The 18,658-nt window shown below is 42.8% G+C and overlaps 1 protein-coding gene across 9 annotated transcripts; it reads right to left on the reverse strand.

The window, feature by feature from the left end:
* Positions 1-477: 477 nt before the first annotated feature.
* On the reverse strand, positions 478-13,022 carry LOC308575641 (C-type lectin domain family 4 member M-like). Of its 9 annotated transcripts, XM_081174407.1 has the most exons (9): positions 12,947-13,020; positions 11,033-11,240; positions 10,123-10,221; positions 8,398-8,508; positions 6,574-6,672; positions 4,936-5,022; positions 3,159-3,310; positions 1,743-1,852; positions 478-712 (listed from the first exon to the last, which is right to left on the reverse strand). In XM_081174407.1, exons 3-9 carry the CDS (start codon positions 10,205-10,207, stop codon positions 559-561), a joined length of 798 nt encoding a protein of 265 aa, XP_081030533.1. In that variant the 5' UTR covers positions 10,208-10,221; positions 11,033-11,240; positions 12,947-13,020; the 3' UTR covers positions 478-558. The 9 variants fall into 9 exon arrangements, with proteins under 9 accessions (XP_081030533.1, XP_081030537.1, XP_081030532.1 ...); XM_081174411.1 differs by lacking the exon at positions 11,033-11,240 and having other exon boundaries at positions 8,398-8,502; positions 12,947-13,022; XM_081174406.1 differs by lacking the exon at positions 11,033-11,240 and having other exon boundaries at positions 12,947-13,022.
* Between the last annotated feature and the right edge of the window lie 5,636 nt (positions 13,023-18,658).

The raw sequence follows: 18,658 nt of genomic DNA on the forward strand, positions 1-18,658 counted from the left end.
TATTGATCCTCATCCAGTCCCCAACTGCATCAAGACACTGAAGAGCTCAATTGGCTAGACCGTGGGGCTGATAATGCAAAGTCTGCAGGTTCAAGCCCCATAAGTAACGGCTGCACATTCCCGCATTGCAGGGGGTTCAACTAGGTAATCCTCAGGGGCGCTTCCAACTCTATGATTCTACCACCGGGGATGAAAAGGTTACGGTGTCCACCCCCCAGGCTATGAACTCACCGGTTGCCCTTATGTGCCCTGTAAGTTAGTGACCATGCAGATCAGAAGAGGCAATGGGGCATCAGACACACAGAGTAAGGAAACAAATATTGGTGTGCATTGCAAATAAATGCATTGAATGAAAAACAGGCTATGATTGGATCCTTCCATTCTTTATTTTTGTAGTCATCTACATTTGAGCTTGCAGAATAAGGTCTTTTCAAGGTGGTTTTGAGGGCTGATGCCAGAGTGTGGATTGTGCATTAAAACAGCGGGGTGGGTGATCTCTTGGTTTTGTTTTTGTGTAGTGATCATGGGATCCAGTTACGTTCATCTTAAGGTGTCTTCTTAGAGCCAAGTATCCTTAGGCCCCTTCTTACAAACATAGTTTATTGGTAGATCACAGTCTACTGCCATCCAGCATTTGTTGTAGTAGCAATCAAAGGACATTGCAATACAGTCGTGGTTCGGTTCTCTATTTGGCTCATAGTAATTCCAGTAGCTGAAAAGAAAAGAAACATCAGCACTGATCGATCAAGATTGGATGTCTACTTCCTCACTCACTCCCCATGCCTTCTACTATTACTTGGAAACGTATCTTTTAAGAAGCGTATCTTCTGGGATTAATAACAAATGACATCCCCATAAATAAGAAAAGGATATTCTTCTGTGCATCCGCTGCCGCAGGAGTTCTTATAACAAAGAACTGGAAGGGAGACAAAATACCCACAACAATAGACAGGCAAATCAAACTTATTGAATTTGTTGAATTGGCCAAAATGACGGCAGCTATCAGAGGTCAAACAAATCAAAATTTAATAAAAGAATTGAGTTTCATGAATGAATATACGAAAAAACACTGCTCTGGTACAGAAATATTGATATGTAAAGAACAAAGTTTGTAAGGGGGAAAGGTTACAAATGCAAGTAAAATCAGAATATTTGTCAAATACAATATAACAACACAACTGTAAAGATAAGTTATAGAATTAAGGTCAAGCAACGATGGAAGGAAGTCAGATTTTAACTCACATTTCAAGTTATGTCGAACCAATGGTGGGGGTGTGAGGTGGGGGGATGCTTTGTGTTACTAACATGTACATATGTGTAAACCTTTCTTCCTGTTATTTTGTAGAGATAAAAACTTCAATAAAATTAATAATAATAACAATAATAAACTGTAGAAATATTTTCCTAACGAGAGTGTTGCTCAGCTTTAGGTTCCTACAAGTCCCTTTGAAGCTGAGCTAAGCAGCACAAACCATTTAAAAGCATGTTTTCACCCTCTTCTGAATCAGCACATTCACTTGTTTAGAGAAGCAGGAAGACTAGCCTTCCTGCCTCTCCAACCTAGGGAGAAGAAGCAGTCACTCACCTGGATAATGATGTGGAGGAGTACATATGTAGGTCTTTGGTAGTAGAGAAAAGTGCATGGCAAAATATATTTGGAGAGCAAATGGATCAATTATGTAATCAGAATCTGAAACTTTTTGGAACGTATGTCATTAACAAATATTTCTTCAAAAACTTACGTTTCTGAAACTATCTTCCCTGACAGCCATTTCCATGTCCCTCCCTTGTCTTTAAAGACTCCAATCCAAAAAACCTTTTTAAGATTTTGTACTTCAGTGCTCACAAAAACCTAGGGAAGGGGTGGAGAAAGAACAAATAAAATATTTTAAGACAATGCCCCTTTCTCTGGGAGACTACAGCTTTGTATAGAAATTCAACAGGCATAAAACAAACACATTTTAAAAGGAACAGGTGTCACCTTTGAAGACCCTACCCACATTTTTTTGGAAGCAGTGATCAAAACTATACATAGTATTCCCATCACCAATAATAATTTCATACAGTGGATGTGGTATTGTCCCCATGATCAACATGATGATGATGATGGATGATGATGACAGAATCAAGGAAGAATCCCAAAGAGGAAATATTGTAGTGAAGGGTAACTTCACCTGCCCTCACCAAGACTGGCTACATATGTATTCCAGTCATGACACAGAGTTAAAATTTCCAAATACTGTTAATGACTGTGCCATAGAACAGTTGGTCTTAGAGCCATCTAGTGGGACAGTGACCTGTGTGGCAAATACTCCAGTTTCTGCATCCATGTTTGTTGGTTGGTTCCAGAGACACTGGAATCAGTCTGGTTGTGGTATGCTTAATGGCATGATGATGGGGTCTCACCCATGTCTATGCCCTGTAGCACCCCAGTAGCCCTCCTGCCAGGGCTAAGGCTCTGAGAGAGGGATCTAGAAGAAGAAGAGTTTGGATTTGATATCCCGCCTTTCACTCCCTTTAAGGAGTCTCAAAGCGGCTAATATTCTCCTTTCCCTTCCTCCGCCACAACAAACACTCTGTGAGGTGAGTGGGGCTGAGAGACTTCAGAGAAGTGTGACTGGCCCAAGGTCACCCAGCAGCTGCATGTGGGGGAGCGGAGACGCGAACCCAGTTCCCCAGATTACGAGACTACCGCTCTTAACCACTACACCACACTGGCTCTCTTAATCACTACACCACACTGGATCTACCCTGCAAGCTCCTCTGGAGTCATCTCCATTATACTGTCATGCCAGAGGGTTAGGTTGGTGAGGAAAGCCTTCTTTCTAAGCACCCAGTACATCTCACAGAGTAGAGGAAGAATTTACCGGCAAGCCAAGGGATAGATGGCCCTCAAGTATCTCCTCCTTCACTCCCTTCAAAACCTCCTTCCTGAATGCCAGCTTCATTCTATTAGAGCTCAGCAGCTCCAAGAAACCTTAGTTAGTCCCAGATGGTAGCAGCTGCTCCCTGCCTCACCCACCCCTTGGCTTGACTGATGGAGTTGCTGTCTTGGCTGCATACAGGTAAATGTAACCTTCTTAAATGGATAGTGATGATAGGAGCCCATTAGCTCAAGAAGATCCCCTACCTTTCCTATACTCAGCTTTGATGCTCACCTGTTCTTCCACTGTTTCTGCAGAAATGAGGTTGGCGCCTTCCAGCTCACAATTTTTTTTGGCATCCATCCATGAGGCTACCTCACTAGAAAACCAATACAAGGTCCTTTCATATATAACCCAGCCATCATTCAAGTTTTCAGTAAGGATATCTTTGAGTCAAGCCATGTATGGAGGAAGTAGAGAGAGAGAGAAATAGGGAATTTAATGGGAACCACCTTGTATGTCTGTGCAGATTTCAATTATTTTTGTTAAGTTCATTTCTGTGGCCATGTGATAACATATCTAGGAAGCTCAGGAAGATTAAAACAAGAACAACATTAACTCTTCAGCCCATGCTGATGCTGCAGTAAATACCTGGGTGGGCATAGCTGGGAGTGCAGTCAAGAACCTTTTATTTGAGGGAACAGAGAAAAGATGTACGTCCCCTAACAGGCCTTATCTGAACCTCAGGAGCCTCACCTATTTGTTTCCACCTGGATACTCAGGACAACATCAGGGCATAAAGGGAAGTCCTCTCTCTGCACAGCATTGCTTCTTTTCTCTTGCATTCTGGGAAGTCTTGCCTATAAGCTTTTCTCTGCTTCTGCACACACTGCACAACTTGTTCCAAAGACCAAGACATTCCCTCATTGCTAAGTTCATGAAAAACACTATGACCTGTACTTAATGCACAGCTGACCACATCTACGGAATTCAATTGTTGTATTCTTTCATGTTATGATCAATCATTAGTAATTGTTTTAGTCTTGCTATATCAATCATTAGTTAAGGAGGTTTTCATGCCTGTCCAATTCCGTTCCCTGTGTTCCCTTTCCCAGCCTTTCTTCTATTGGTGATTAATGCCTATATGTAATCTTTGATTTGTACTTGTGTTAACCAATCAGCAACCAGCACATACGTGGCAATGCATGTAATATTCAATAAAAGAGACTCCTCGAGACTTGCTCGAGAGACGCCTCTCTCACATGACACCTGCTACTCGTCTGTCGTTATTCCAACCCAACAAGGGCAGACTTGAAGATTGGGGAGGGGAAGTAGCTGTGGCTTATCAAAATTCTCTTTCTCTCTCTAGGCTCTCTGTGGAGGCGGGGAGGGGAACCCTAGATTGAAGGAGGCAGTGGTAAAACCACTCCTTAAGAAATCTTCCCTGGGCTCAGAAAATTTACGTAACTGACTGTCAGTTGCTTATCTCCCCTTCCTGGGCAAGGTTCTTGAGCGGGTGGTTGTGGATCAGATCCAGGTGCTCTTGGAGGAAACTGATTTTCAAGATCCATTTCAATCAGGATTTTCTGGATCCGTTTCAATTTAGGCCTGGTTTTGGCATATGTCTTTAAAGGCAATGATATTTCCCAAGGACAAAGTGAAAGAGGGGAAATGGCATTATACAGCTCTCACAAAATGTGTGTTTTGCTGCTGACCATCTTTAGCTTGCTTCTATGTACAAGTGAGGTAATAGGCATCCATTCCCATTCTTTGCTTTTACATCTAAAGCTTTATAGACAATTTTATAATCGCTTTACCAATTATGTATTCAGTGGCCAAGGGGTCAATTCACTGTGTGAGTGGGCATGAGGGCTTCTTTCTGATGACGGGCTTGTCTTTCCTCACAATAGAAGCTAAATCTCAACAGTTCAGGAGAGCTGATCTGAATATCTCTGATGTTTCCCTAGGGTGGCTCTAAGAGTTTTCAGATAGAGGAGGGGCTTTCAGCTGGTGCAGACTCAAGACAGGTTCCCAATGCACTACAATTCTTCAGCATCGTGGGATAGCTTACCAATTTCTTTTTGCAGTTCATCATTTTTATTGGCAAAATACCGCATTTCCTCTGATATGTTTTGAGCTGCAGCAAGTATTTCTAAGTCTAAAAAAATTGAAACAGTTTTTAAGGCAGGAGTATCTGAAATAACAATCTGCAAATATCAGGAAACCATTTCCAAACACTTAAAAACACTCAAGTCTGAAACAAGAAGCAGAGCTCCAGGATGGGGTTCTTGTGAATATGAGGGCAGACTTGATTCTCTGTGGTTGAGATCACCAATGAAAAGCCTCAGAAGAATCCTGCAGCTGGATCAGACCAAAGATCCATGCAACCCACTATTCCTATCCTATTCCCACGCGCTCTACGTGGGGCTACCTTTGAAGGTGACCCGGAAACTGCAATTAATCCAGAATGCAGCAGCTAGACTGGTGACTGGGAGTGGCCGCCAAGACCACATAACACCAGTCCTGAGAGATCTGCATTGGCTCCCAGTACGTTTCCGAGCACAATTCAAAGTGTTGGTGCTGACCTTTAAAGCCCTAAATGGCCTTGGTCCAGTAGACCTGAAGAAGCGTCTCCACCCCCATCGTTCAGCCCAGACATTGAGGTCCAGCGCCAAGGGCCTTCTGGCGGTTCCCTCACTGCGAGAAGTGAGGTTACAGGGAACCAAACAGAGGGTCTTCTCAGTAGTGGTGCCCGCCCTGTGGAAAACCTTCCCTTCAGATGTGAAGGAAATAAGCAGCTATCCTATCTTTAAAAGACATCTGAAGGGAAGTTTTTAATATTTAACTCTGTACTGTTTCTAACAACTGATTGGGAGCCGCCCAGAGTGGCTGGGGAAACTCAGCCAGATGGGGGGGGGTATAAATAATAAATTACTATATTATTATTATTATTATTATTATTATTATTATTATTATTATTATAAAAGTGGCTCATGAAGTATCTCTAATGTTCCCCTCCTATGTCCTCCTTTTCTGCTGGGAATCACAGGGTCACAAATCAATTCCCGCCTCGAGTCCCACAGGAAAGCCAAATATACAAAGAACACTTTGCAGTTTTCAGTTATGCTTTGTGAGATCTAAGAAAATAGAAGCACCAAAACTCTTTTTCTGCTGAATTCTGGGTTGCATCCCACATAGAGCTAAGTAGGACATAATGTCAGTGCAAGGATTTTTCCTTGTGCAATGCAATCTTCAGCCCCCTCCCCTCCAATCTGTTCTGAAGTCCCGTCCCCCCAGGAGAGCAGCTTTGGTGATGGCATGCAGGGAGAATTGGGGGGAACATTCCCTTGTGCTAGTGCCAAAATCTTGCACTAGCACAAACATTGTGAATTACAGTTTGATGGGGGAGGACAGCATTTCTAGTGGGGAGATGTGAGAATCACGACTGTCTGCTTTTCTTCCTGCTGAGCAATGAAAAAGTGCTAAACTCTGTTGGGTGATGAGTTTCACTGAATATATGTTTTGCTGACACAATTTGAATCCCAAAGTGAACTACAAGAATTGAACTCTGAACTTTTTATTGTCTTTTTCTTCTTCTTTCTGTAACTATTAAACTTTTAATAAAGATCTTTTTTAAAAAAGAGAATTGAACTCTGTTTAATTTAAACATGTTACAGCAAAAGTGTGGATGTTCATATAAAATGCTTACCCTCCTTGTCTATATAGACTGGATCAATCCCAACCAGAACGGTTCGAATCATATCCACTGCCATTTGAAACTCCTGTCTTTTTTCCAGTTCCTTCTGATCTAAGAAGGAAGTAGGTAGAAAAGAAAGGAAGAAATTGTGTTCTAGCACGCTAGTCTGGGGAAGGGGATACTTGGTTTCAAACTGCTATTAATATTGAATTTAAATTGCCGACTTGTACAACAAACATGCCCCGGGACCTTATGGAGAAGGACAAATAAAAAATCAAATCAACAAAAACATGAAAATGACTTCTATTAATATTTTCTGCTCTCAGCCCTTAGACTGAAGGTTCCCATGCCTTGATTTAAGCTGCCCTGGTCGTCTGAAGTCCTGTTTCCATTTGGCCTGCTACTTCTGTCACCAGGTGGCTGGCCTTCCTTAGAAAGCTTTAGATTTTGGGGTGTCTAGATACACCTGCCCTCTTTGTCCTACAGACTTGCATTTGCCAGGCTGCCTCATGCTTAAAATATGGAAATTCTTGGTCATTTGGTTCCCTCCCCCTGAGCTTTGCTTAAAGGGCTAAAGAGTGCCCTATAAAAATGAATTATCTAGGCAAATAGGCCATGTGTTCATCTATCCAGTGCTATTTTACTAGAAAAAGAGGCACCGGAACACACCATGAATGCCTCCCTTGTTCTCTTAGAATGGCAGGGGCACCCACCTGAGAGGGTCCAGAACTGAGTCCTGGTTAATTCTAGCTGAAAAGAAGCCCAGCATATATCTCGATATTTAGGTAGGCTCTGGACTCACCCACATTGGCCATGGCCTTATCCTCCCCAGCCTGTTTCCCCCAAGCACTTTCCTTCATGGGACTGGATCACTAGCAGAGGGCATGTAATGATCAGGTGGGATTGCTATGAGGAGTTATAAAAATTATGGAGCAAGCCATTTGTGTCAGCAATGAAAGCATTGCATTGACTGGGTTTGAGCCATTTTGATATGATTTCTGATCAATCCTATTTCTCTGCCTGACAGGCACGTATCAGCATTCTAAACCACAGACTAGTTGTTCATTTGGCATCCTGGGTCATAAAGCTAGAAGGTAGCTTTGATGTAGTTTGTTAATCATTCACAAGGAGATGGTAAATACTACCTATCCTTCCTCTCCTGTTTACTCCTGTTTATGACCTCCCGGGTTTCCTAAAAGCATTCCTCCTTGCTTCCTCTTTTATTTACTCTGGACTACTATGCATGCTCAAATTAGCTCTTTGTAGTTAACTTTTAACTTTGTCCCCACGTGGGGGTTTTGAAATGCTCAGAGGAAATCTGATTGGTTCTTAGGAGCACTGTGTAAAAAGTTCTTTTGTGAATAAAACGACCTGGGCCGAGGGTTGGAGAGAATTATTATTATTATACACACTCCTCCCAGAGTCTTGCTGGTCAAGCCTTGTGTGTATTTTATTAATCAGAGTCCAATCCTTCCTTGCTTTGGGAATGCCACAGGGCAGGGTGGCGGGATCAGGAATGGGGGCTCTCCCATGGCAAATGAGGATTAGTTGGGAAAGAAGGAGAGAATTGCAACTGGGAAAGGGAATTGTCCAGGGTGTCCCAGGGACTTGTGTTAGCCTATGTCTCTCTTACAAGTGCTGGAACTCACTTTTTCAGGGAGAACAAAACAATGGCATTGCTCTCACTGGGTGACAGCTGTAACTCACCCCTGGAAATCAAAGAGAGATGAAAGGGGTAAAGGGAAGGTAGATCCTGCCATCTCTTTTTGGAAATGCTATTGGCATTGAAGCAAAGCCCAAGACAGTAGTATCAACCTACGCCAATTACATACTTACATAGCATGTAAATCAGCAGTGTCAAGGCAGCAATGATGAAAATCTCAAGTATGAGAAATCTTTCACCCGTTGGAGTTTGAAAGTAAGTAACCAACTCGTGAAAAGCTGATGCTTGAAGAAAGAAATTTTTACTTTAGCCATCAATAGTCAACATACCATTGCCACCCCAGGGAAAAGGGTTTCCATGTTCTTTGGCAGCCATCAGCCAAAGACACTCAACTGTTCAAGGAGTGGGCACTTGGGAGGATAAGCAGGTGGAAGAAGCAAGCCGAGATGCCTCGCTGCTTGAGGAAACGTTTCTGGCCAATGTCTGGATCAGAAGACAGTAGCCTTTGATACTACTTTCTGCCCCCGGGCAAATGACAAGATGCTCCCTCCATACACACAATTCCACACACACAAGCTGAGCTGGGCTGGACATTGGCTCCTATTTCTATGCTGCTGAGGGGGCAGCAGACTAGCTGAGGAGGTGCAGTGCAGTTTGTGTGGTCTACACCAGGGGTCAACAAACTACGGCCTGCGGGCCGAGTCAGGCCTGACAGGGTTGTAAATCCTGGCCGCATGACCATTTAAGGACCCTCCGAGAGTCTGAGGGTGAAACGCAGCGCCGGGATGAGGGCTGAGGGCTGACCCCAGCATTGTGTTTCATTGGTAGAGCCAGGGCAGTGACAGGGTCATCCCTCACCCCAGCGCTGTGTTTCATTGGTAGAGCTGATGCCGCAGCAGCTCTACCAATGAAACGCAGCGCCAAGATAATCCCTGCCGGTGGGAGGGCTGCGAACGGTGGGAGGGCCTCCAAAGACCTTCCCACAGTCCTGCCACCGGTGCAGTGGCGATTTGGCCTCCACTGCCAGCAGGAGGGCCCCCATCCGCCCGCCGAAGCATGGAAGAGGTGCCGACAGCAGGAAGCCCAGCAGGCCGCAACGCAGCACCAAACCATAGCTGTCAACTTTTCCCTTTTTTAAAGGGAAATTCCCTTATTCCGAATAGGATTCCTCGCAAGAAAAGGGAAAAGTTGACAGCTATGCACCAAACCCAGGTGAGGAAACCCCCCCCCCCCATCCTGACTATCATCAGTGCAGGTAAGAAAAAAATAATAATATTCATTTTTCTCATCTACAATACTGCCTTATTTATTTTATTGTTTATTGCTTTCATTTTATGGCTCAGTGGTCTCGTTAGATAGAAAAATTCATGTTAAATTGCAAAAACATGTTAAATTGTTTTAGGGTTTGTTTTTAAAAGTCTGGAACGGATTAATTCTGTGCAGTGTGCATCAGAATTCGTTCACTATTATTTCTCAAAATATTCGTTCATTTTTTAAAATAATAATAATTCAAGACCCCCCACAAGGTCTGAGGGACAGTGGACCGGCCCCCTGCCAAAAAAGTTTGCTGCCCCCTGGTCTACACATCTCTACCCACCCCAGCACCTACTACTTGAGGCAATTGCCTCATTCTGCCTAATTGTACAGCCATCCCTGACTGCACACACTAAAGGAACACAACAGCCAGCAGCAAAGAGTGGGCTCACCCCTGAGGTTTCTATGGGGCTTAGTGGACCTCTGGCACCCAAAGAGCTGTGTGGGCTTTTCTCTGCACTCCTCCCTGGCACAACATGACCGGTTCCACTCCCTGCCCGTCTCTCCATCAACTGCCCTTTCCCGTGCATTCCTCTACTTTATGAGAAACCTCAACCCATATGACTGTGCTGTATACAGATCACCAGTTTCCTTTTCTTTTCTTTTACGGTTTCTGGACACTGCATGTCTTCTGAATGCTGCACGCTTTGCGAGCATTGGCTTCCCCATCCTCTCAGCTTTGTCTGTGAAACAACAAGCTAGAATAAGACAGCAACAAATGTAGAATAACACTATGCACACATTAGGTACAGAGTGGCGTCTATCAGTATGAGACCATCAGTCAAGAAGTTGTTGAGTCCAATATAACTGAAACACCTTTCTTTTTCTTCTGCTGGATCAGTCTCAGTTTTAAACCAAAAGAGATGTTCTATATGGATTCCAAGGCATTTTTGAAAATTGTTTCAGGTAATATAGCACATTCATATTTTGCATCCTATCCCTCTCTAAACTCCTGGACATCTAGTTTACAGAACTCCAGTAAGATGTTCACCATTTGACAGATTGTGTGGGATCTATGAGATCTTCAGATGTTCCTGGGTGCCAATGCCCTCCATCACAGACATCATGGTCAATAGTTGAGGGTGATGGGCATTGTAGACCAATAACATCTGGAGGGTCACATGTTCCCCACCCTTGATGGAAGGTATATACATTTAATTATAGAACTACCTCCTGATCATCAGAAAAGATGGAGTACAAGATCCAGTCTCAGCGAGATGCATATAAATCCAATTGAATCTAGCAAGACTTTGGAGACCATGAGTTGGAACTGGAAAAGAAGCAGAGGGGAAGCTGTTAGACAGGCTCTCCAGGTGTGGCATTTTGTTTTCTGTTTGCAAAGACCCAGCCTGACAGCTGATGCTGTGGCTTAAAGAAAGAACAAAGAGGGCTCTTGTCTAATTCCTTTTTTAAGCCATCTCCACTCCTCCACCTGCAGCTGCTGGGTGACCTTGGAGTAGTCACACTTCTCTGAAGTCTCTCAGCCCCACTCACCTCAGAGAGTGTTTGTTATGGGGGAGGAAGGGAAACGAGATTGTGAGCCGCTTGGAGACTCCTTGGGGTAGTGATAAAGCGGGATATCAAATCCAAACTCCTCTTCTCTTCTTCTTCATCTGAGCTAGCAAATGGGATTGCCAAAGACTTGTATTTTCTGATCATGATTTGGATTGACAAAGTGGGCCCATGAATCAGAGCAGGGCACCTGTATTGCCAGGGAATAAAACATGTGGTGGTGCTCCTGGTTTCCAATGTAGCTGCAGCTTTAATATAAGGAACGTGGCTGTTTGAGAAGTGAAAGGATGGGAGCGTAAATTCCGCTCACACCCCCTCCAGGAGTTGGGCGGGGTTTGCGACACCTCGTGGGTCTTACCTGGCCCGGTGCCACCCACCTTGTGCAGGCTGGCCATCACCCACCCCCATCTCGGCAGGACAACGGGCTTTGTTTTCTTCCTACTGGATGCATCGCTGGACTTCGCTCTTGGTGAGGTAAGTGTTCCTCACCTTCATGGCTTCCCCTCGGGGCCAGGCAGGGGACTGGGGCCATGGTGGAGCTGGCTTAGGCTTTTCCGTGGCTGGCACCTCCTTCCTGGCATCGGGGCTGGTTTGGGGCCACGCGGGTGGCACGGCCTGAGGCCTGCTGGGCCTCCCATGGTCAGCACCTCTTCCACGGCTTTGGGGGTGGGATGAGAGCCACACAGGATGGGAACATAATTACATCAAAGGATGGGAATGTAATTATATCATGAATTACATCTGTTGCCAGCGTGGTGTGAGACCTAAGCTATGGACTATATAAGGGCCAGCAACTGAAGGAGACAGGGAGATCTTGATACATTGTTCTATGTTCCATTCCAGAATAATAATAAATAATAATAAATTTTTATTTGTACCCTCCCCTCCCCAGGTGGAGCCAGGCTCAGAGCAGCTAACATCATATAAACAATACAATATGCATAAAACAAGCAATCAATTAAAATGCATCCAAAAAATAATTCAAATAAATTAAAATTAAAACTGGACAAATGATGATCCTCAAGTTAAAATTGAAAGCGGTTAATACACGCCAGGACCAACTGTTTCCACTGATATTATAAGGACCTGTGAGCGGGCTGGGAAACCTCCTTCGTGCTTGTTCTTATACAAAGAGAAAATGAGTCAGACAGAACCCCGACCAAAGGCCTGGTGGAACAGCTCCATCTTGCAAGCCCTGCGGAAGGATGTCATATCTTGCAGGGCCCTGGTCTCTTGTGAGAGAACATTCCACCAGGCCAGGCCACAGCCAAAAAGGCCCTGGCTCTGGTCGAGGCCAGTCTGATCTCCCTGGAGCCCAGGATCTTCAGGGCCCGGAATGTGAAGAGAACGACTGTCAGCCAGTCTGAAGTGTCCCAGATAAGTCTTTCAAATCTCCATCAGCTGGGGAGATATGTAGAACTGTACCTATTCTATCTGTATTGCGATTATTGCTGCCTTAGATTTTTGGCTTATTGGTTATATTGCAATTTTGTAGTTTATTCCCGTTGCTGTTGGCTTTATATTAGACTCCATTCTATGTTGCTGATCAATTTCTTTGCTAATGTTTACTAATTAATAAACGTTTGTCTCCACCTAAGAGTCTGTCCAGTGGAATCTAAAGAACCTCTTGCTTGTCTGGTGCTTGCCATTGGCCAAACAGCCATTAGGGGGCACTGGCGAGAGAGCACCTGCAGACAGCCCTAGAATGTACCACTACTCAGTTCCATTGGAGGAACCCGACTTCTAGTATTTCAAAGAGAAAAACGATCTGTAGTTTCATAAACCTCCTGACCATTTCCCCTCTTTGTGACCTTTTGGCCCTGGAATAAGACCCTGCAAATATCACAGCTCATAATGAATGTTTTCCACCCTCCAGACCTTTTTCTGTTTGGATACCTTGGTGCTGTCATATACCAATCTCTTCTCTAATTTCTTCTTAAGGGTGCTACATCCTCCCACTGGCTAAGAACCACCTCCCTTGTGACGTCAGGGATTCCAGAACTCCTCCCATTTAGCATTCTACATAAAGCATAAACCCAGCAAAATGTTTCTTTCAGATCTGTTATGCTACTTATTTTTTCCAATCCTTGCTGCAGTTGTTGCATACATAAACAATTTTATAATTATTTATTATCATTGAAAGATTAAAAGATTATTATCGTTACAGTCAAACATTGGTTGCTGAATGTAATCCATTCCAGGAGCCCGTCAGCTTCCGAAATCTTCGACAACTGAGGCGCGGCTTCTAATTGGCTGCAGGAGCTTCCTGCACTTAAGCGGAAGTCACACCAGACGTTTGGCTTCTGATAAAAGTTCAAAAACCGGAAGACTTAATTCTGGGTTTTCGGTATTCGGGAGCCAAAACATTCCAAAATGGAGGCATTTGGCAACCCAAGTTTGACTTCATAAGGTCTCTACAACCAAAATAAGCAATAGTGGTGAAAAGTAGGCAACCTTCTATTGCACCTTTCATAACTACATTTCTCGGAAAGTATCCCATTTACTATTAAATTTGCGTATTGTTCTGAACATATGGCAGTAATAGCTCTTCCGGTTTTCTCCAAATTCCATGATTTCAATTACTTTTCTTAAGAGGACCCAAGATATATTATCAAAAGCCTTTTCTGGGTCCCAAAAGAACATTGCAAATGGTTTATTGATATTTCTTTCATAAAACTCCAAGGCATTTATTACTATTCTCACCTGGCCCTGGCCCCAGCCTTGTGGAACGCTCTGTCGCAAGAGACCAGAGCCCTGCAGGATTTGACATCTTTCTGCAGGGCCTGCAAGATGGAGCTACTCCGCCATGCCTTTGGTTGGGGCCCAGCCTGACTCCCCCTCCTTTATAAGAACCTTCTATAAGTCCCTGCATGTAGGTGGCCTCCCTAGCTCTTCCAACTGGCCCATATAAGACTAGTATAAATAGTTGGGCCGGAGGGCTGCCATCTGATTTTACTTTGATCTTAATCTGATTTTAAGCTGTATTTTAATTGATTGAAGCTCTTAATACATATTGGGAAATACATATGATTACTCTTATACATTGGATATTTAATTTGGATTATGGATGTATTCAAGTTTTGAAAAGATGGCCCTGTCAGAATTTATTCAAGGTTATATGCAACATCAATAAATAGGTTTATTAGAAAATGGTTATCCATTTGTAGAACTTGTGTGTATGTGTGTGGTCCCAATTTCCACAGTTGTTTCCACAGTTTCTCATTATAACTTTCTTGATCGCCCATTCAGGAGCGCCAGTTAAGACTTTGGTGAGATATGAAAAACATGTTTTTTTCTTGCAATGTGACAAAAAACTTAAAAGCCAGAGCAGATTATGGTCTGTCCTGTAATTACAAAATTAATCATAATTACGTCTACTTCTTCTCATTGCTGCTAGGGAATCCCAGTGGACAAATGCAGAATTATGAACCAAGACTGCTGGGTGTTATTAATATCCCCAATGCCATTCACAATCTGTGTTACTGAGCGCCAGGGCACTGTCAGTCTGATTACTGGTTTTTTTACATCGTGTAATTCTGGCTTTGCGTCAGCTACATGTGTGGCTATTCTGCTCAGATGTTGTCATTCAGGGACAGTCAAATGACAGTATGGGAAGAAATTAAGATTTTCCCCTTCAAGATAGCACTATTTGCAAACTTGTTACTATTGCTGCTGCTACCAGTTGCGTGCAAGGTTCTTATTCCTCAATGTTGCATCTGGGAACCTCTTCCTATTCTTCACCAATATTATCAGTCTGGAGACCTCATCATTGCTGGCATTATGTCACAGCTTTATATAGCTTCAAGTATAACAACCTTCGAGGAACCCCCATCCACTGAACTCTTTGATGACAATGTGTAAGGAGATGTATTTTGCTAACCATATTATACACCTGTAATCAAAATATTCCACATTTGTGATATTGTTGTTTAGTCATTTAGTTGTGTCCACCTCTTCATGACCCCCTGGACCAGAGCACGCCAGGCACTCCTGTCCTCCACTGCCTCCCACAGTTTGGTCGAACTCCTGTTGGTAGCTTCGAGAACACTGTCCAACCATCTTGTCCTCTGTCGTCCCCTTCTCCTTGTGCCCTCCATCTTTCCCAACATCAGGGTCTTTTCCAGGGAGTCTTCTCTTCTCATGAGGTGGCCAAAGTCTTGGAGCCTCAGCTTCAGGATCTGTCCTTCCAGTGAGCACTCAGGGCTGATTGCCTTCAGAATGGAGAGGTTTGATCTTCTTGCAGTCCAGGGGACTCTCAAGAGTCTCCTCCAGCACCATAATTCAAAAGCATCAATTCTTCAGCGATCAGCCTTCTTTATGGTCCAGCTCTCACTTCCATACATCACTACTGGGAAAACCATAGCTTTAGCTATATTATTTCCTCATTATTCACCATTTTTTCCCTTTTAACAGTTCCAGTGTTTATGGTTGAGGGTAAATTTGCTCAATCAATATTGGTAACTATAAACAGAGTCTGTTCGTAGTGAGCAAACACACAATTGTGAGTAGCTCTTTTAAACTATTTCTGTTTCAGAATCAACAGCTTTTAGTACTTTCCACATTATTTGTGTAGAGACAAATACACACCATATTTCCCATTTTCAGTTTTGGATTCATTTATTGTTTATCAGTCACCTATGGTTATAAGGAATGGTTCATCACTTTCAAATAGTGGGTTTTAGGTTATCCTTAGAATAATGAGAACTACGATGTCCTCAACTCATTTAAAAAATCTTCCCCCTGATCTTATCATTTCTAGAAGCAGCAGCAACAGCAACAGTAATGGGATGAGGACTTGTAGTAACAAAAGTAATAATATTAGTAGCAACAACAATGGTATATTAAGTTTCTGCCCTAGAAAAATACATGCACATTGCTGTGGGAAGCATGACTCTGAGACACATGTAAATGTGTGATGAATATGTGAAATTTCCAAATGCACAACCTTAATTACAAAATATCTCAGGATTTAACTCAAAATAAATTGCAATTAATATAAGAAAAGCACATTCTATTTTTTGAGTTTTCCAGAATTCAGGAATAACTAAAGTATTGCTATGTATAGTTGAGTGATGTGAATGCATATGTACTCCTGCTCATGGGAACAACACATCCATATTTGTCTGCCAATGTTACCAAACATTCTCCTACACCGGGTGCATATATTAATAGAATCATAAAATTGTTGAGTTGGAAGGGACCCTGAGGTTCATCTAGTCCAACTCCCTGCAACGCAGGAATCTCAACTAAAGCATCCATGACAGATGGCCATCCAAATTCTGCTTAAAAACTACCAATGTAGGTGAGTCCACAACCTTCCAAGGCGGTCGGTTACCCTGTTGAAGAGTTTTTAGCATCAGGAATCTCTTCCTGATGTTTAGTCAGAATCTCCTTTCTTGTAGCCTGAAGCCATTGGTCTTTTTGAGACAACTAGATATCTTTATAGAAAAAGAAAGGAGAGAAGAAAAGAAAGAAAAACAGGAAATATAAAATAAAAGGGCTTCAGATTCTGTCTGTCAGTTACATAAAAAGAATGATTCAGAACATTCACTCCACAACATTCAAGTATTCTCCTTTCCATAAACCAGTATTTTTCCAATCTTGAAATCCAGTTATTGTGTGTTCGCCTTCAATTTCAAACAAGTCCAGAAACGGTTCCCAATTTATAATATTGTTAAAAGTCAGCAGTAGTTTTTCAGTAGCTAAACATACCAGCTTTGCCTCCAACAATTTCAGCAAGCATACCTCCATATTAAATAACGATCAATCTTTCCCTCTCTGTATGTATAAGAGTATCACATCTGTGAACATACATTGAGACAATATTCAATATACATTGGTCCACACTCAGTTCTTTACCTTCAATTTCCACTTCTTGTAGTATTTGCTATGTTTTTTCCAGCCTGATCCCATTTACGTTTCCATTTGCATTTCTTCCATTCTTTTTTCACAAAGCGTGCCAGGGATTTAATAGCTTTGTAACCTGGGATCACACCGAGTCGTAGGGAGAGCTCTTTCTCTCTCCATTCCACAGATGCCCAGAAATCTCTCCATGTCTCCATTTATAACCTCATTTATGTTTCCCAGAATCCCAGTTCTATCACTGAGTTGCTTCATTTCTCCATATGCCTGTATTCTCCCAATTCATCAAGTGAGTTCTTCCAGCTCACCAGTTGCTCCTTGTAGCTTTGCCATAGTTTCATCTCTCAGTCTTGCCAGTTCTTTGTTGTCAAAAGCTGCTATCAATTTCATTCACCTCTGGTTTAATTTCGTTCTGTGCATTTTTATATATGAATCTCATTTCCAGGTCAGTGACACAACTCTACCAGCACATTATGGCCTTTGTATTTGCTGTAGAGGAGATCAATGAAAACCCCTATATCTTACCCAATGTCACACTGGGCTGCCACATATATAACAGCCATTTCACCGCAGGCTGGACTTATCATGCTTCAGTGGAACTCCTCTCTGGACGGGGCAGACTCACCCCCAACTACAAGTGTGATGGTGAGAGCACTCCAGTAGCAGCTGTTGGGGGACCAAACTCAGACTTATGTCTCTACATGTCAGCTGTCCTGTCTATGTACAAGATGCCACAAGTAAGTTAGGTGTATAGACATTTGCTGGTGAGAGATTTGTCCAAAACATTCTTACCCTGTTTGCTGAGGGAGGTTTGTGTTTTGAGTTCATGCAAAGGTTTACAAAAATCACATTTTCTAATGTTAATTGAATCAGTAGAATAAAGTTACAAAGCAATCAGTACTAGTATGGGAAGAACTGCCTTCAGGCTGCGTGTAGATATTTGAGTGCTACAGTGGAGAGAAGCACTTCCTCTCTAAACATAATATCCATAAATGCCAATTAGCAAGATTTAGTCTCACCCTTTGCCTGTACAGGGAATGACTTTCTTTCTTAAGGCTTCAGAAACATGATCCATGATCTGCATTGTTTGAAATGGAAAACGCTTTTTAATCACCTTAACACAGTATTCAATATATTATCAACCATTACTGGCAAATCCATATGACATACCGCAATTTCCTATAAATCAGCACACTAGTTGACCTTCAATTTGTTTCACCTAGTTCTCTCTCTCTGCCTCTCTCTCTCTCTCTCTCTCTCTCTCTCACCTGTTCCCATATCTTTCTAACATACACTTGCTTTCTTGTTCTACTCACTGTTCTATTACTGGCATCCCAACTGCATATATACATCACCCAAATTTACAAAGCTTATGTCCAGGGTACCTCAAGGACTGCCTGAACCCTTATATCCCAGCTCAATCACTAAGATCATATGCAGGAGCATCTCTTGTCATTCCATGAGTTGACAAGGCTCATTTGACTACCACAAGAAACCAAGCTTTTAGCGATTTGCACAGTATTGACTCAATGCAATTCAACCCAATCTCCTTTATTGGCATAAAAAGAGTGCATTGTATATATGGATCCGAACACAATACAGGTAACAAAACATAGTAGGAGGTACTTTGGGATAAGACCATCCAGACAATGTGAGAAACAAAGATGGCTCTAAAGATCTATGGGGGCCTAATTTCATGGCGTCACTCAAAATTTTTGCCACATTCTCCACAGAAGTCAACAGGGA

This window comes from Podarcis bocagei (assembly GCF_964188305.1).
Source record: "Podarcis bocagei genome assembly, chromosome: 16".
NCBI lineage: Eukaryota > Metazoa > Chordata > Lepidosauria > Squamata > Lacertidae > Podarcis > Podarcis bocagei.